Genomic DNA, 20,077 nt, shown 5'->3' on the forward strand with positions numbered 1-20,077 from the left:
CCGACCAGGAGTTTTAAGATAGGTCAACCAGTTTTGGCCCGGGACTACCGCACAGAGAACTGGCAGCCAGGAACGATCTGTACACGGCAAGGACCTCTAATGTATACCGTGGACGTTGGAGAGAGCATTGTAAGACGCCATGCTGACCAGATTCTCGAGTCACTGGAAAACGTAAATTCCACACCACGATCCGATACACCTGGTGATGAAACCGAAGTACCAATTGCATCTACCTCAGAATCGGGAATATTGGAAGCAGACGAACCCAACAACGACGTTGATTCCGAATCAACTCTGCCAGAAGAACCTGATACCCCAAAGAGGCATTATCCAGACAGAATCAGGAAGCCTCCTCAAAGACTGAACTTATAATTGCTTAACTTCAGCTAATGTATATGACAACTGTAATTGTAAATATGTTATTTAATTATTAATTGAATGTTATGTACTGTTTAGCTAAAAGGGGAGGAATTGTAGTGTATGTACTTTGCAGAAGGAACTATATTCTGCAGTACCAGTAGTGACCACCCCTGTATATAAGCCTGTGTAGTAACTTTGCATAGTTAGTTCCAGTTTGTCTCCACTCAGTAAAGACCTGTTGTAACCCACTCCTGCAGTCCGTGTCTCAATTACACACGGACATAATAACATTCGCCGCAGAATATCCAGCCTCTGACCTGCTTTTGTTGCCACAGTAATTATGTGGCTGGTCCAGTTAAGTTTCTGGTCAATGGTGACCCCCAGGATATTGATGGTAGGGGCTTCAGCGATGGTAATGCCGTTGATTGTCAAGGGGCGGTGGTTAGATGCTCGTTTTTTGGAGGTAGTCATTGCCTGACACTTGTGTGTTGCGAATGTTACCTGCCACTTATCAGCCCAAGCCTGAATGTCATCCAGTTCTTGCTGCATGCGGGCATGGACTGCTTCATTATCAGAGGAGTTGCGAATGGCACTGAACACTGTGCAGTCATCAGCGAACATCCCCACTTCTGACCTTATGATGGAGCGAAGGTCATTGATGAAGCAGCAGAAGATGGTTGGGCCGAGGACACTACCTTGTGGAACTCCTGCAGCGATGTCCTGGGGCTGTGATGATTGACTTCCAAACACCACAACCATCTTCCTTTGTGCTAGGTATGACTCCAGCCAGTGGATAGTTTTCCCCCTGATTCCCATTGACTTCAGTTTTACTAGAGCTCCTTGATGCCACACTCGGTCAAATGCTGCCTTGATATCAAGGGCAGTCACTCTCACCTAACCTCTGGAATTCAGCTCTTTTGTCCATGTTTGGACCAAGTCTGTAATGAGGTTGGGAGCCATGTGGTCCTGGCGGATCGCAAACTAGGCATCAGTGAGCAGGTTATTGGTGAATACGTGCTGCTTGATAGCACTTTCAACGACACCTTCCATCACTTTGCTGATGATTGAGAGTAGACTGATGGGGCGGTAATTGGCCGGATTGGATTTGTCCTGCTTTTTGTGGACAGGATATACCTGGGTAGTTTTCCACATTGTCAGATAGATGTCAGAAGGTGTAGTAGCTGTACTGGAACAGCTTGGCTAGAAGCGCAGCTAGTTCTGGAGCAAAAGTCTTCAACACGACAGCCGGGATGTTGTCGGGGCCCACAGCCTTTGCTGTATCCAGTACGCTCAGCCGTTTCTTGATATCACGTAGAGTGAATCGAATTGGCTGAAGACTGGCTTCTCTGATGGTGAGGATCTCAGGAGGAGGCCGATATGGATCATCCACTCGGCACTTCTGGCTGAAGATGGTTGCAAACACTTCTGCTTTGTCTTTTGCACTCAAGTGCTGGGCTCCCCCATCATTGAGGATGGGTATATTCATGGAGCTCCTCCTCCCGTTAGTTGTTTAATGGTCCACCACCATTCACGACTGGATGTGGCAGGACTGCAGAGCTTTGATCTGATCTGTTCATTGTGGAATCGCTTAGCTCTGTCTATAACATGTTGCTTCTGCTTTTTAGCATGCATGTAGTCCTGTGTTGCTGCATGTTATAACATGAATTACTAAGTGTAGCATGTATGTATATTTGGACTATGTTCAGACATATAAACATGTAAATATTAACAACAGCAGCTTGAACTCAGATAGAGCCTTTAATATAAAAAAGTGACCCAAGGTACTTCATGGATGACATTGGAACTGAAGGTGAAGCTGGGAAAAGAGAGGTTAGGATAAAACACAGAAAGTTTGGCTGAAAGGGTGGGTGTTGAGGTTTTTAAAGGTGGTGAGGGAAAAAAGTATAGGGAGAGAGTTCCAGAGAGTATGCCTGAAACAGCTGAAGGCATTACCACTAATGGTGGTGTGAAGAGGGTAGGGGTGGGGGCGGTGACGAGGTGAATAAAAGGCAACAGTCGGAGGGATGGAGCATATTTGGTATTTCAATTTTTAAATATTTAAATAAATAAGTAAATGAATAATATGAAAACCCACTCATAGTAGGTCCCTTGCAGTCAGAATCAGGGGAATTTATAATGGGGAACAAAGAAATGGCTGACCAATTAAATACATACTTTGGTTCTGTCTTCACAAAGGAGGACACAAATAATCTCCCAGAGATGTCAGGGTACATAGGATCTAATGAGAGGGAGGAACTGAATGAAATCAGTATTTGTAGGGAAATGGTGTTCGGGAAATTGACGGCATTGAAGGTCGATAAATCCCCAGGGCCTGATAATCTAATTCCTAGGGTACTTAAAGAAGTGGTCCTAGAAATAGTAGATGCATTGCTGGTCAGCTTCCAAAATTCTATAGAATCTGGAACAGTTCCCATGGATTGGAGGGTAGCTAATGTAACCCCACTATTTAAAAAAGATGGTGAAGAGAAAACGGGGAATTATAGACCGGTAAGCCTGACATCGGTAGTGGGGAAAATGCTAGAGTCCATTATAAAAGATGTAATAGCAGAGCACTTGGAAAACAGTGACAGGATCGGACAAAGTCAACATGGATTTACAAAAGGTAAATCGTGCTTGACTAATCTACTGGAATTTTTTGAGGATGTAACTGGTAGAATAGATAAGGGAGAACCAGTGGATGTGGTGTATTTGGACTTTCAGAAAGCTTTCGATAAGGTCCCGCATAAGAGATTAGCGTGCAAAGTTATAACACATGGATTGGGGGTAAGGTACTGACTTGCATAGAGAACTGGTTGGCAGACAGGAAGCAAAGAGTTGGAATAAACGGGTCTTTTTCCGAGTGGCAGGCAGTGACTAGTGGGGTACCGCAGGGATCGGTGCTAGGACCCCAGTTATTCACAATATATATTAATGATCTAGATGAGGGAACTAGATGTAACATCTCCAAGTTTGCAGACAACACAAAGCTGGGTGGGCATGTGTGCTGTGAGGAGGATGCAGAGAAACTCCAGTATGATTTGGACAGGTTGGGTGATTGGGCAGATGCATGGCAGATGCAGTATAATGTGGATAAATGCGAGGTTATCCACTTTGGTGACAAAAACAGGAAGGCAGATTATTATCTGAATGGCAATAGATTGGGAAAAGGGGAAGCGCAACGAGACCTGGGTGTCCTTGTGCACCAGTCGCTGAAGGTAAGCATGCAGGTGCAGCAGGCGGTTAAGAAGGCAAATGGTATGTTGGCCTTCATAGCGAGAGGATTCGAGTACAGGAGCAAGGATGTTGCTGCAGTTGTACAGGGCCTTGGTGAGACCACACCTTGAGTATTGTGTGCAGTTTTGGTCGCCTTATCTGAGGAAGGATGTTCTTGCCATGGAAGGAGTGCAGCGAAGTTCCACCAGACTGATACCTGGGATGGCAGGAATGACTTATGAAGAGAGATTGGGTTGATTGGGCTTGTATTCGCTAGAGTTTAGAAGAACGAGAGGGGATCTCATTGAAACTTATAAAATTCTAACAGGACTAGACAGACTAGATGCAGGAAGGATGTTCCCGATGGCAGGGGAGTCCAGAACCAGGGGTCACAGTCTAAGGATAAGGGGTAAGCCATTTAGGACTGAGATGAGGAGGAATTTCTTCACCCAGAGAGTGGTGATCCTGTTGAATTCTCTACCACAGAAGGTTGTTGAGGCCAATTCATTAAATATATTCAAGAAGGAGTTAGATATATTTCTTAAGGCTAAAGGGATCAAGGGATAGGGGGAGAAAGCAGGGACAGGGTACTGAATTTGGATGATCAGCCATGATCTCATTAAATGGCGGAACAGGCTCGAGGGGCCGAATGGCCTACTCCTGCTCCTATCTTCTATGTTTCTATGTAATCAGTATCCCTATCTTTACAAGTAAACAGAGTGTTGTAATGCTTATAAAATCAGTGTTGTTGCCATTTCCTTATTCTTAAAAAAAAATAGTCTGAGAGACGCTGTAGCTGAAAATATTGTGTTTAAATCCTTTCATGGCCTCGCCCTCTCTGCCTCTGCTAACTTCTTGAGCCATACAACCCTCCAAGAACTCTGTTTCTCCGACTCTGGCCTCTTGTGCATCCCATCCTACCCACCTTCGTCCTGCCACTGGGAGGCGTGCTTTCAGCTGTCTAGGCCCTATGCTCTGGAAATTCCCTCCTTAAATTTCTCTGCCTCTCCGCTTCCCACTCCACCTTTAAGACCATCCTTAACACCCATCTCATTTACCGTACTTTTAGTTATCTTTCCTGAAATCTCCTTCTTTGGCGCGGCAGCCATTTTTTCCTGAAAATGAAGTGCCTTTGGACATTTTTCTACATTTAAAGCACAATATAAATGCAAGTTGCTGCTATTGTTGTTGAAGCTTTGTTGACTCTTCTATTTATACTGTTTCATTTTCTACTCAATAGATTATCAGGCCTGTCACCATGGTGCCTAATATCCCCGGAATTCCAGGTCCTCCAGTCAACAACATTGAACCTCCCTCCCCACAACCTCCACAGTCAGAAGCCAAACTGGTAAAAAGAAAAGAATATATATGTACAACTTATTATGTCACTACTTGTATTAGTTTATAATATATTTTCCAGTACTTCAATATAAAACCAAGAGTTTTATATTGAAACCCAAAAAGTGTGATTGAGAATCAGCAACCTTTTTTAACCCCCTTTACAATCAGGTCCAATCATGTATGGACCCTACTTTCTGCAGTTGTTAATGAAATATATATTGGTCACTTTTAATTATTTGCTGGTTATATTCTTCAATTTTTATTTTAATGCATTTTCAAGGTACTCCTCGTGAATTTTCAGGTTGTCACTATGAGGACCTGGTCTGAGACTGGTTTTAAACATGAAAATTGCTTTAATTATTGTATGCTGGCATACCAATTGACAAACACAGTGGCAGCAAATCTTGTATTTTAAAAAATGGCTTCAGGTTGGGATCTAGGCTGATATGCCTGGACAGGGCTATTTTAATATTCCCCCTTCCTCCCCTCACCTGCCCTTTCCATCTCCTACCCCTCCCCTTCTTCTCCCCCATCCCCTTCTCCTGTCCCTTCCCTCCCTTCTCATCCCACTCCCTTCACCTCCTCTTTCTCTCCCCTTCCTCTCCTCATCTCCTATTCCTCCTCTCCCCCTCCTACTATTCTCCCTCCTCCACTCCCCCCATCTCCACCTTCCCTCTTCCTTCCTCGTCTCCCATGTCCCTTCCTTACCCTCACCCTTCCCATCTTTCTCCCTCTCCTCTCCCTTCCTTCCCTCCCCTCTTGTTTCCTCACGTACCCTCTGCCTTTCTCCCTTCCCCATCCCACCTACCCTCCCACTTATCCTCTTCCAGTCCCATCCTCCTCTTCCCCTTTCCCTTGCCCGTCCTCCATACTTTTCCCACTCTTCTCCTCTCCGCCTCTCCCCTCCCTCTTCTGAGGTGTTTTCTTGTTACTGAAGAGTTTCTAAGTGACTGCCTTTATTTCTTTATATTTCAATTTGAATGTGAAACTTTTGTGTGACAGACAGAAAATGAATGGCAGATGTGCTGTTTTTATTATATTATATTGCTCATAGAATATACAGCAACAGGCCATTCAGCCCAACCAGCCCATGCTCCACTCGAGCCTCCTCCCATCCTTCCTCATCTAACTCTATCAGCATAACCCTCTATTCCCTTCTCCCTCATATGCTTATCTAGCTTCCTCTTAAATGCATCTGTACTATTCGCCTCAACTACTCCCTATGGTAGAGAGTTCCACATTCTCACCACTCTCTGGAAACAGAACATTCTTCTGAATTCCCAATTTGATTTCTTGGTAACTATCTTATATTGATAGCCTTGAGTTTTCTCTTCCCCACAAGCTGAAACACTCTCTTTGTGTCTACTCTATCAAAACCTTTTATAATTTTAAAGACCTGTATTAGGTCACCCCTCAGCCTTCTCTTTTCAAGAGAAAAGAGACCCAACCTGTTCTGTACGTTTATAGGTATAACCTCGCAGTTCTGGTATCATCCTTGTAAATCTTTTTTGTATCCTTTCCAGTGCCTCCATATTCTTTTTATAATATGGCAACCAGAACTGTACACAGTACTCTTAAGTGTGGTCTAACCATGGTTCGATACAAGTTTAGTATAACTTCAATTCTATCCCTCGAGAAATAAATTCTAGTGCTTGGTTTGCTATGGCCTTACGGACCTGTGTCGCAACTTTTAGTGATTTATGTATTTGTACTCCCAGATCCCTTTGCTCCTCTACCCCATTTAGATTCTTATTTTCCAAGTAACATGTGACCTCCCTATTTTTCTTACCAAAATATAGTATCTCACAACTATCTATGTTGAAATTAATTTGCCAATTATATGCCCATTCTGCAAGTGCTCATAATGATCTTGGTGAATGGGTAGATGAAACCAGTGGGGTAGGCCTGGCATATGACCTATTTTGGAATACATAGAAGGAGGAAAGTGAATCCTATCATTCTTCACCCTACCTGCAACATACCCACCTCACGCCACATCTGATCCTCAGCCCCCTCACCCCATCTTATCTCCATCTTGCTTCCTTATTCGCTCCCATCTCTTCTCTTTTTTTGCCTTGCTATCCCTGTCTCGCCCTCTTCCCATATCTTTTTCCTTTAACATCTGTCTAGGCCCATCCCATACTGTACTCAACTGCCATATCTTCCCATACCCCTCCTGCTTTGCCCCTTTCCTTCTCCATCTCCACCCATCCCCTCTCCCTTCTGCTTCCCTCACCCCGATCTTTATTCCTTTCCTCTCCATTCACCCATACCAATCTGATCTCAATGGCAGTTTCTCAGCACTAAGCTGCATGCAAAGTGGATGATCTCACACTTTTAACTCCGGTTGCCATAGTTTTACCCACTTGCTTAATCTGTCTATGTCCCTTTGCAACTTCGTTCTTCCATCTGCACTATTGACTGCCCCCTCTTAGCTTAGTGTCATTTGCAAACCTGGATATACAACTCACCATTCCTTCATCTAAGTCATTAATAAATCTGATGAAAAGTTGAGGCCCCAGAACAGATCCCTGGGGAACACCATTTGTCACACCCTGCCAATCCGTGTACATACCCTTTGTCCCCACTCTCTGTCTCCTACTTCCCAACCAATTTCCAACCCAAGTCATAAGGCTACCTCCAATTCCACGCCCTCTCATTTTTGCTAATCAGACATGACCATATAATAGACTTGTTAGCAAAATTAAAGCCCATGCAATTAAAGAGACAGTGCCAGCATAGATACAAAATTGGCTAAGGGACAGAAAGCAGAGAGCAGTGGTGAACTGTTGTTTTGCAGACTTGGAGGGAAGTATACAGTGGTGTTCCTCAGGGGTCGGTATTAGAACCTATGTTCTTTTTGATATACGCTGTACGAAGGGTCTTCGACCTGAAACATTAACTCCATTTCTCTCTCCACGGATGCTGCCCTGGCCTGCTGAGTTTTTCCAGCGTTTTCTGTTGTTGTTTCTTTTTGATATATATCGATGACCTGGACTTGAGTATGTAGGGCATAATTTCAGAGTTTGGAGTCTTGTGTTCAATTCTGGAGAGGGTGCAGAAAAGATTTACTAGAATGGTACCGGGGATGAGGGACTTCAGTTATGTGGAGAGACTGGAGAAGCTGGGATTGATCTCCTTAGAGCAAAGAAGGCTAAGAGGAGATTTGATAGAGGTGTTCAAAATCATGAATAGTTTTGTTAAAGTAAATAAGGTGAAACTGTTTCTAGTGGCAGGAGGGACGGTAACTAGAGCACACAGATTTAAGGTGATTGGCAAAAAAAAACAGAGGCGACATGAGGAAACATTTCTTTACACAGCGAGTTGTTGTGATCTGGAATGCACTACCTGAAAGGGTGGTGGAAGCAGATTCAATCGTAACATTCAAAAGAGAATTGACTAAATACTTGAAGGGAAAATAATTACAGGGCTATGGAGAAAGAGCAGGGGAGTGGGATTAATTGGATAGCTCTACCAAAGAGCTGGCACAGGCACAATGGGCCGAATGGCCTCTTTTTGTGCTATATCATTCTATGATTTGCGCTTAACAAAGCTATGTTAGCTCTGTCTAATCAGCTCATATTTGTTCAGGTGCTCAAGTTACTCTATCTCCAATGACAGATTCTAGTAACTTCCCCACAACTGACAGGTCTGTAGCTACCTGTTTCTTCTCTCACCCTTCTTAAATAATGGAGTGACATTGGCAAATTTCTAATCTAATGGCACAATTCCTTAATCAAGAGAGCTTTGAAAGATTATGACTAACACTTCTGCAATTCCTTCACCCACTTCTTTTAATACCCTGGGGTTGAAACCATCGGGTCCTAGAGATTTATCTATTTTGAATCCCATTAATTTTTCCATAACCATTTTGTTACTTATATTGAATCCAATAAGTTCGTCCACTTGATTTATTTTTCATTTCCATTCTATCACTGGTATTTTACCCTCTTCCTCTACTGTGAAAATGGATACAAAGTACTCATTTAATAAATCTGCCATTACCTTGTTGTCTATTAGAATATCACCTAAGTCTGTCTTTAATGGGCCAACATTGCCCTTAGCCATTCTCTTACTCTTAATGGGCCATAATTTGCGGTCCCTACAGGTGTGTACAAGGTGCGCAAGCGCCCGTAAGGGCCGCGCAAGTTCCGGGTTTAGGCATGCACTGCGCAAGCGCTAAAACCCGGAACTCTGTTAAGAATTTTCTTGACCAATCATCCGCATCCCCGGGAAAATGAAGAGTTGCGTTATTTACCCAACTTCTGCCCAGTGAATGCCCGTGAAATTCTTACGCCTGGTAAAAGCAGGTGTAAGGCTTGCTTTTACTAGTGTAAGAGTTTTAAAAAACAGAAATATAAAATTTTATCAATAATTTATACATTTACAAACCTGTGAAATAAGGTAAGTTTATTTTTAGCCCCTTTAAAACATGTAAATTTCTTTTTCAAAAAATTAAATTTTTGTTTTAAATATTTAATTAAATGCCATTTTAATTCATTTTAAATGTGATTTTTAAAAATTTATTTGAAGTGTAGAGGTTTTTTTGGGGGTATTCCTATTCATAATTATGGGGATTCCGTACATAGGTGTCAAGATGTCAACAGGCATTCAAATAGTGAGATTAGATTCAGTTGCAAGAAAATAGCAATCACATGTTGTGAGCCTCTCACCACTACTCTTCAACTCAGCCACTGGGAGAAGGCATAGTGGCATGGTTTCCCTTTTGTCATTCGTTGGGCCGGCCCTCGTGATCCCGGGGGCGCTTGTGAACCGCCTGCTCCCCTGAGATACGTGGGCCTCTTCCCGCGAGTTACCTGGAGAGGCCCAGGACCTCGAATCTCCGTACCTCCTGGACCACCAGGTACTCGGGCATTTCATTTGTGGATCGGAGGCATTTCCCCGCGGGAAGCCTCCAACCGCAAATTCAGGGCCGATATATTTATAAAAACTTTTACTATTAGCCTTTATATTACTTCCAAGTTTTTTCGTATTCCTTTTTGCAGCTAATGTGTTCTTTGTGTCCCTTTGTTATTTTCTATATTTCACTCAGTCCACTAGATTATCACTTTTCTTAGCATTTGTGTAAGCCATTTCCTTTAGTTTTATACTGTTTTACCTCATATGTTGACCATGATTGCTTGTAGGGAGCTATTTTTTGAATTTTATATTGTGACTGAGCAATGATATGAGACCATATATTGATGTTATAGGTCTGTGCACAGTAACTTCTTACTGGATTGTAGAGGATTTCTGTTGTTACCAACCTGTACCTGGCAGCTTACCTCCTATTTCCCTGTCTCCCACTGCTTCTGCTGTGTGTCTCTCTAAGAGTTGTAGGGCTTCCTCTTCATGGACATTGAAAGAACAGGTTCTTGCTGCTCCTCTCCCAATAGCTGTTCTCTGTTGATGACTGTTGGCATAAAAATAAAACAAAAAAGGTGACTCAACCGTGGCTAACAAGGGAAATTAGGGATAGCATAAGATCCAAGGAGAGGACATATAAATTGGCCAGAAAAAGCAGTAAACCTGAGGATTGGGAGCAGTTTAGGATTCAACAAAGGAGGACAAAGGGATTAATTAAGAAAGGGAAAATAGAATATGAGAGTAAGCCTTCAGGGAACATAAAAACTGACTAAAAGCTTTTATAGATATGTGAAGAGAAAAAGATTGGTGAAGTCAAGCGTAGGTCCCTTGCAGTCAGAATTAGGGGAATTTATAATGGGGAACAAAGAAATGGCAGACCAATTATAAATACATATTTTGGTTCTGTCTTCACAAAGGAGGACAAAAATAACCTCCCAGAGATGTCGGGGAACATAGGGTCTGATGAAAGGGAGGAACTGAAAGAAATCAGTATTTGTAGGGAAATGGTGTTAGGGAAATTGATGGGTTTGAAGGCCGATAAATCCCCAGGGCCTGATAATCTACATCCTAGGGTACTTAAGGAAGTGGCCCTAGAAATAGTAGATGCATTGCTGATCATCTTCCAGCATTCGATGGAATCTGGAACAGTACCCATGGATTGGAGGGTAGCTAATGTTACCCACTATTCAAAAAAGGTGGTAGAGAGAAAACAGGGAATTACAGACCGGTAAGCCTGACATCGGTAGTGGGGAAAATGCTTGAGTCCATTATAAAAGATGTAATAGCAGAGCACTTGGAAAACAGTGACAGGATCGGACAAAGTCAACATGGATTTACAAAAGGTAAATCGTGCTTGACTAATCTACTGGAATTTTTTGAGGATGTAACTGGTAAAATAGATAAGGGAGAACCAGTGGATGTGGTGTATTTGGACTTTCAGAAGGCTTTCGATAAGTTCCCGCATAAGAGATTAGCGTGTAAAGTTAAGGCACATGGGATTGGGGGCAAGGTATTGACTTGGATAGAGAACTGGTTGGCAGACAGAAAGCAAAGAGTTGGAATAAACGGGCCTTTTTCCGAGTGCCAGGCAGTGACTAGTGGGGTACCGCAGGGATCGGTCCTTGGACCCCAGCTATTCACAATATATATTAATGATCTAGACAAGGGAACTAGATGTAATATCTCCAAATTTGCAGACGACACAAAGCTGGGTGGGTGTGTGTGCTGTGAGGAGGATGCCAAGAAACTCCAGGATGATTTGGACAGGTTGGGTGATTGGGCAAAAGCATGGCAGATGCAATATAACGCGGATAAATGTGAGGTTATCCACTTTGGTGGCAAAAACAGGAAGGCAGATTATTATCTGAATGGCAATAGATTGGGAGAAGGGGAAGTGCAACGAGACCTGGGTGTCCTTGTGCACCAGTCGCTGAAGTTAAGCATGCAGGTGCAGCAGGCGGCTAAGAAGGCAAATGGTATGTTGGCCTTCGTAGCGAGAGGGTTTGAGTACAGGAACAAGGATGTCTTGCTGCAGTTATACAGGGCCTTGGTGAGACCACATCTTGAGTATTGTGTGCAGTTTTGGTCGCCTTATCTGAGGAAGGATGTTCTTGCCATGGAAGGAGTTCAGCGAAGATTCACCAGGCTGATACCTGGGATGGCAGGAATGACGTATGAGGAGAGATTGGGTCGATTGGGCTTGTGCTTGCTGGAGTTTAGAAGAATGAGAGGGGATCTCATTGAAACTTATAAAATTCTGACAGGACTGGACAGACTAGATGCAGGAAGGATGTTCCTGATGGTCGGGGAGTCCAGAACCAGGGGTCACATTCTAAGGATAAGGGGTAGGCCATTTAGGACAGAAATGAGGAGGAATTTCTTCACCCAGAGAGTGGTGAACCTGTGGAATTCTCTACCAAAGAAGGCAGTAGAGGCCAATACATTAAATATATTCAAGAAGGAGTTGGATATATTTCTTAAGGCTAAAGGGATCAAGGGGTATGGGGAGAAAGCAGGGACCGGGTACTGAATTTGGACGATCAGCCATGATCGCATTTAATGGCGGAGCAGGCTCGAGGGGCCGAATCGCCTACTCCTGCTCCTATCTTCTATGTTTCTATGGTTACTTTTTCCTCAGCAAAGAGAATTTAGAGTGATAAAGACACCTACCTGCCAATTCATGAAATTTCACCCAGGTGTCAACAGGCATTAAAATAGTGAGGGTAGATTCAGTTGCAAGAAAATAGCAATCACATGTTGTGAGCCTCTCACTGCTACTCTTCAACTCAGCCACTGGGAGAAGGCATAGTGGCATGGTAGAAAAGGGGAGTGTGTGGGTCATTTGATGTTTTGTTAATATTCATGGTCACTTTCATTTTGTGATTGACACAATGAGGGTATGGATGTGAAATATACATCTGACAATGTCTGGGTGCTGCCAACTTACCTTGGCAATAGGGATAGTTTTCGCCTTCACCGCTTGGGCAGTAAACTGGCGGAGCAGATTGCCTGCCAGATTTCCATTGATTTAAATGGAAATGAAAATATAGGCAGCTATTATAACAGGCAGCCGATCCACTCTGCCAATTTACCGCCCAAACAGTGATGGTGAAAATGACCCCCATTGTGTCAGCATGCATGGGGTGAAAGATGCATGACTTACTGCCATAGCCATCTCCTTTCAAAAATGCTTGTACCACCACCTCGTTGAACTTTCTCCCCTCCATTCCAGGAGCCGGTCCCTCCTTGCCCTTATTTCAGTCAACAGGACCTCCACTAAAACATTAGTTAATTTGCGGTCTCTTGCCACAGTTCCTGTACCCAAAGCTGCCCCTTCTCAGATACTGTGGTTGTGATTTGCTGTCTCTGCTTCCTATATTGAATTAAAGTCACCGCTCCTTTAAGCAGCTGCAGCATTTTATACACTGCAGCAGCACAGCATTTCCCTCTGTTTCAGTAGTGGTGAGCCAGTTAGGAGTTGGGATACCACTCTTGACTCCCCTTGCATATCAAATTAGCACTCCCCAGAAAACTAGAATGGGGTTACTGTAGGGTCACATCACCAGGTGGAAGTTTCACCCTGCCACACTTCCGGCAGCATAAACGCAACGGAGAAAAATTCATGGAGGACTCAGTCAGAGTTAAATAAAATCTTAAGAAGAACATTAACATAATGGAAAAAGCATGACAGAAAGTAAATGTGCACTTAAATAAAGTGCATGCTATATGCAAATTTTTAAATATAATACCATTGGATATCCCAGAGGATATGGTGTTTGCCTGCTGTCAAAATGTAGGGGACAGGAAAATCTGCACTATTTTGTGCATTGCAAGTGTCAGCCATGGCTCAGTGGGCAGCACTCTCGCCTCTGGGTCAGAAGGTTGTGGGTTCAAGTCCCACTCCAGAGACTTGAGCACAAAAATCTAGGCTGACACTCCAGTGCAGTGCTGAGGGAGTGCTGCACTGTCGGAGGTGCCATCTTTCGGACGAGACATTAAACCGAGGCCCCGACTAGGTGTAAAAGATCCCATGGCACTATTTCGAAAAATAGCAGGGGAGCTATCCCTGGTGTCCTGGCCAATATTTATCCCTCAAGCAACATAAAAAAAAGATTATCTGGTCATTATCACATTGCTTTTTGTGGGAGCTTGCTGTGCGCAATTGTCAGCAAAGTTTCCTGCATTATAACAGTGACTACACTTCCAAAAAAAAAACTTCATTGGCTGTAAAGCGCTTTGGGACGTCATGAGATCGTGAAAGATGCTATATAAATGCAAGTCTTTCTTTCTGTTATGCACAAGATTATTAATATATTACAAACTAGCTGGAGTGCCCGGCGGTGCAGAGGTTTTTTCGAGGGCATGTTGTTGTTGGAAGAGAGAGAGAGAGCGACTGGGGGGGGCGGGGGGGCGAGAGAGCGACTGGGGGGAAGAGAGAGAGCAACTGGGGGGAAGAGAGAGAGCGACGGGGGGAAGAGAGAGAGCAACTGGGGGGAAGAGAGAGAGCGACTGGGGGGAAGAGAGAGCGACTGGGGGGAAGAGAGAGCGACTGGGGGGAAGAGAGAGAGTGACTGGGGGGAAGAGAGAGAGCGACTGGGGGAAGAGAGAGAGCGACTGGGGGAAGAGAGAGAGCGACTGGGGGGAAGAGAGAGCGCGACTGGGGGGAAGGGGGGGAAAGCAGGGGGAAAGGGGGGGAAGGGAGGGGGAAAGGGGAGGGGGAAAGGGAAGGGGGAAAGGGAAGGGGGGGCGAAAGGGGGGGAAGAAAGGGGAGAGGGGGGAGGGGAGGGAGGGGGGGAGGAGGAAGGGGAGGGGGGAGGAAGGGGAGGGAAGGGGAGGGAGAGGGAAGGGGGGAGGAAGGGAGGGGGAGGGGGAGGGAGGGGGGGAAGGGAAGGGGAGGGGGAGGAGGGAAGGGAAGGGGAGAGGGGGGGAGAGGGAGGGGGGGAGGGGAGGGAGAGGGGGAGACAGGGGAAGGAGGGGGGGGAGAAAGGGAGGGGGGAGCCAGCAGACCCTCTCCCCTCTGCCGGCGATGGCTCCGCTGAGCTCCGTGCCGCCCCACGCACTGACATGCCAAGCGCAGCGTCCCGGTCAGCCCGAGCCCCGCCCTCCCGAGGCCGGGCCTATTGCGGCTGGCCGGGCCCGGTTGCCTTGGTAACCCTCCTCCCCTCTCCGCCTCCCGATCTCCGGGACCGGGCCTGAGCGGCTTGAGACGGTCAATTGCGGCTGGCGAGCCCGGTTGCCGGGGTAACCCTCTCCGCTCCCCCTCCCCTCCCGAGCCCCGCCCCCCCCCGCTAACCTGCTCGCTTCCCTCTGGCCGCGCTCTGTGTGGAGGTGCGCCGTGCAGCGTGCGCGCGAATGAAGTGCGAGGAGATTGCAGTGAGCCCAGCCAGCCTTTACCAAGATGGCTGGCCGCTGGTTGGGAATCGGGCCCAGCGGGGGGGTGAGGGGTGGGAGGAGCTTGCCACAAAACAATTGCCTAGGGTCCAGCATGGCTGGCAACAGACGCCCAGGCTTCGAGGCCTACCTGAAAAAACGGGGAAAGGTAGGAAAATTAATGAGATCAGATAAAAGATTTCGAAAGTAATTAACTTTTTTTAAAAACAATATGTGTTTTAAAAGCAACTTTTTTTTTAAAGACGCAGAAAGCGGGAAATAGAAATGAAAAGTTTGGAATCAAGATGGCGGCGACTCACCTCGGTTCAGAACGATAAGGCCCGCCCACACACGCCAGGAACTCACCCCCGCCACGCAGTGATTGGTCGACCGTCGGGTCGCTCGACCGTACGATTGGTCGACCTCGACGTCACTCGATGCTAATGAGCGGATAATGAGATGCTAATGAGCGGAATTCTGAATGTTTTTTGGATACCACGGGCGCAATTTTTGTCTCACCGAAACGTAAATATGCTTACGACCGTTCCGGAATCGTAAGCTTTCTTTTGATGTAACGCACGTGTAGGTACGCTCTATAACTTTAGAGTGTATAGCCGGACAGACACACCGAAGGACAGACAGACAGACAGATGTATCCTTTTATATATATAGATCCTTTTTTTATATATATAGATGGATGCCAACCTCCAACCTGGCATACCTGTCCCCAGCAAGGTATTATACCTGGAAATGGGTGGAAATACAGCTGTGGGAATGGCCACTGGCTTTGGAGCTTGCTGTTAAAAAGCCTCTAATGCTGATCCCTGTCTGTGAAAGAAAAATATTACCTTAGGTGCTCTAGTCTTAGCTGCCTGACTTAGCCGTCTTAGCTGGGCAGAGCATCTAAGGGCACCTCTCAAAATGGGCACAATTGCGCTGTTGGGGGAGGAATATCAAGTAGGTTCACCACCACCCAGAAAAAAGTTTGGAAATCCCAGGGCAACATAGTTCCTTTTCTCTCCAGTTTTGAAGAAGGGTCAAACCCGAAACGTCAACTCAAATTTCTCTCCACGGATGTTGCCTGACCTGCTGAGTTTTTCCAGCATTTTCTGTTGTTATTTCGGATTTCCAACATCTGCAGTATTTTGCTATCATAAAGGGGACATCACTGGTCTCTGCCTTCTTTTTCCCCTCATTTGAGCCTGACAACCGAGTATTCCCAGATGTATTTGAAAGCAAAATCAGCCCTAATGTCTCCATAGCACAAAAATTCCGTAATGACTTTTTCATTGTCAGAAAACACTTCACTACAATCTAATTCTCCTGCTTTGGCTCAATATGTCAAAAAAACATTTTACCACTATCCACAGTCTGTTATCAGTTCTCACTTGAATGTTCACCATATCCTCTGACTCACCATAAGGAATCCTTGGTATTAGTATTTATTAATAATAACAGTATTGTTAAGATAATTGAATATCGGTCTTCCTGTGACAGCCCATTTATTTCTAGTGACCCATTTAGTCTTTGGGAGTCACCTGACCACAAAATCTCCTATTATTGATCCTGAGTAACCTATTTCATTGGTTGCTGCTCCCTCGTAATATCTTTGGTCACCACTTGCAATGTCTTCCTTTGTGGCTCAGCGTCCACTTTTCCTTGCACCTAGTTATGAAATGTCTTGGGATACTTGTATGTTTAAGACACTATAAATACAAGTTGTTGGTCATTGTTAATGTTGGCCTTGTCATGCAGCAGCTATGTTTAATCCCTTAACACCTCTTCATCCAAGCGTCTCACTCCCATCCCAACCATTGCCACCAAGGGCAGCCCAGTATAAACCACACTGTTCCCACACCCAACTTCAGCCCTTGCCCTGGTTTGCACTCTCCCCACACAACAGCAATGTCCACACTAAAATGTGCTTTTAGTCTTTTAAGAGATTTTGCCCCACTTCAGTGATATAAACCCACAGCAACCATCCTTATGTGCTCTTTGCATGAGATTATCAATTTAGCGCAGATCTGTTCCAAATTGGAACTTTTTTTATGCTGTAGATCCGTGCCATTAGGAACAGGGTTGAGATAGACATAACTTTTTAAACATAGTATTAACAGCTGGAGGAGTGATGTGTTCTCAGTACCATTAGTCTGGCTTGTATTCAGACCTAGGGGTGAAAGGATGATTTGCTAACCCATTGTGCCATCTAGTTTTGCATATTGTATTCAGTGTTTATTGAATTGGATTTGCTTATATTTATTTTGCTTACAGCATGCCACAGAATTAACACTTAATATTGTGGCACAGAAAGGATACTGTAAATCTAAATATAGGTTAATACAATACTCTATATTATGGAGACTTATACACCACTTTATGTCACCAAAACAGTTCAGCTGGATAAAATAACACCATATTCATGGATTTTTAAGAGTAAGAGGGGGAGAAATTCAGTTGGTAGCGCCAGCCGCTAGCGCCTTAAAAGAGCGATAAGTGGGGCGCGAAGCGGCTAGCGCCTAGGCGCGGCGCGACCTGTGGCTCTCGCGAAATTGAGCGGACATTTAGCGGCAGCGCAAAACCGCATCGCCCGCTCAGCTGCGCACGCAGATCCTGACGTCATTTCATAGTGCATTGCCCTTGGTGCGCCCCGAACCGGAACTTCAGTGGCGCCTCCCTTCTTTACGCCTGGCGCTCCCAGCGACTGGTTGAGTGGAACGGTTCCCAGTCGCTGTGGGGCTGGGTGGGCGCTATTTAAAGGGGGCTCTTCCTGGCTTCTTAGTGGTAGCCATTTTTGGACCACTCCTGTGTGAGAGAGAGAGAGATTTGCAGAGAGACAAAGGGAGAGAGCTTTCTGCATTGAGTCAGCGCTCGCACAGGTACTTCTGGCTTCAGCCCAGAACTTTGCAGGTGGATTGATTTTTCAGTGCCCTGGCCTTGAGTGGCCACATATTATGGGGGCTGCAATGGGTGGAAACGTTGGGTTTTTCCATTGCATTGAGAGGGCTGAGACGCCGAGAGAGAGTGCCAATCATGGCCAGACGGAGGAGGGCCAACAGGCGTCGGCACAGGAGGCCTTACCCTCCCAGGGTATACCGCCAGCAGTTCTCATACCTCAACATGTCTGAGGAGCAGTGTATTCGGAGGCTTCGATTCAGAAGGGAGGTGGTAACTGAGCTCTGCCACCTGCTTCAGAGAGATCTGCAGCCTCAGCTGAGGAGCAGGACGTCTCTGTCGGTGGCAGTTAAGGTGACAGTGGGTCTCAACTTCTATGCCACCGGCTCCTTCCAAGCCGCTACTGGGGACATTGCCAATGTCTCCCAGTTCGCGGTGCATTGCTGCATCCGCCAAGTCACGAATGCCCGCTTCAAAAGGAGACGTCAGTACATTTCCTTCCCCATGACCCTGGACAAGCAGCAAGAGCGCGCAATGGGATTTGCAAGAATAACGGGCTTCCCCATGGTCCAGGGTGCCATTGACTGCACGCATGTGGCTTTGCGGGCGCCTCTAGAGAATGCCGAGGATTACTGCAACCAGAAGGGGTTCCATTCGTTGAACGTGCAGTTGGTGTGTGACCACAGACAGCTGATACTAGCTGTCAATGCCCGCTTTCCAGGCAGCAGCCACGACGCCTTCATCCTGCGCCAGACTTCTGTGGCAGACCTTTTTGAAGCCCCGGCTCACCCAGGAAGTTGGCTTCTCGGGGACAAGGGCTATCCTTTGTGCACCTGGCTGATGCCCCCACTCCGTGCGCCCAGCACCCCTGCTGAAGAACGATACAATGACAGCCATCAAGCGACCAGGAACATCATTGAGCACACAATCGGCGTGCTAAAGCAACGGGTCCGCTGTCTGGACCATTCCGGGGGAGCCCTTCAGTACTCGCCTGAGCGAGTCTCCCATTTTGTTGTAGTGTGCTGCATGCTGCACAACCTGGCTATCCTCAGGACTCAGCCACTGCCAGCACACATTGGAGGACCACCAGAGGAGGAGGAGGAGGAGGAGGAGCACCAAGACAGGAGGGAGGCACAAAGTGCAAGGGCCGTCCGTCAGCGGCTTATTGCAAGTCGGTTCTAGGCCCCCTCTGAGTGAATGGCTTGTGCCATTGAAAGAACAAGAATGGAACCGGGCCGCAAACCCTGAGCCGGTCAAGGGAACAAATAGTTCAAAGAGCAAACATGCACAATCTGAATAAAGACAATTATTTATTTAACAAACTCTGTGCCCTTCCCGCATGACAAACAAATACAGAGAAACTCCCAAAATAACAGTCAGACACAAAACTGGCTCTCACAACCTGGAGACAATGAACAAAAGACTTAACCAAAAATGACCATGATCCTTGGCCTTCACTAAAAAAAAATCACAGCATTTTGCCACACCTCCTACTTTTTGGCCTGCGAGGGTGATCTGCCTCGCTTGCGAGATTGGCCCCTTCCCACCCTGCAGCTCCTCCACAATGGGATCCCAGTGGCTGCAGCAAGGCTGGGGGAAGGCTGCTGAGTGTCAGATAGTGAGTCAGCAGATGCCGTTGGGGGACGGCCTGGACCAGCTCTGGGCCTGGGTGGCCCGGCTGCTGACTGCTCCAACTCTGCATGGGCGGCAGCAGTCTGTCCTACGGGTGGTGGCAGCTGCAGTGGAGGAGTGACAGTGTTGGCAGCAGGAATGCTGCCAACCTGACAGAGCACAGGCACTCCCTGGTCGGACGAGACACTGGCACTCGCACGGGGCAGCACTGAAGCATGCGCAGCAATCTGCTGAAGCACAGACTGCTGGCCTGCTGCGGCGCGGCGAGGGCCCCGGCGAATCCTGCCCGATCCAGCGAGGGTGGCAGCAGTTAGTGCTCGTGTGGCCCTGATCTGTGTCTGCATCAGGCCAGCCAGTGACTGCATGGCACGACTAAGCACTTGCGTGGAAGCCACCTGTGCTG

General features: G+C 46.3%; 1 protein-coding gene across 1 annotated transcript in view; it reads left to right on the top strand.

Annotated features, from left to right (window-relative positions):
- The window catches only part of atf2 (activating transcription factor 2), a 134,517-nt gene that overhangs the window by 66,800 nt on the left and 47,640 nt on the right, over positions 1 to 20,077 (top strand). The window contains exon 7 of the mRNA XM_085986139.1: positions 4,814 to 4,921. Within this exon, the coding sequence (XP_085842265.1) occupies positions 4,814 to 4,921 (108 nt within the window). The remainder of the gene's footprint in view (positions 1 to 4,813; positions 4,922 to 20,077) is intronic.

This window comes from Somniosus microcephalus, chromosome 4, assembly GCF_052327205.1.
Source record: "Somniosus microcephalus isolate GS21.2 chromosome 4, FLI_Smic_1.0, whole genome shotgun sequence".
NCBI classification, from domain to species: domain Eukaryota; kingdom Metazoa; phylum Chordata; class Chondrichthyes; order Squaliformes; family Somniosidae; genus Somniosus; species Somniosus microcephalus.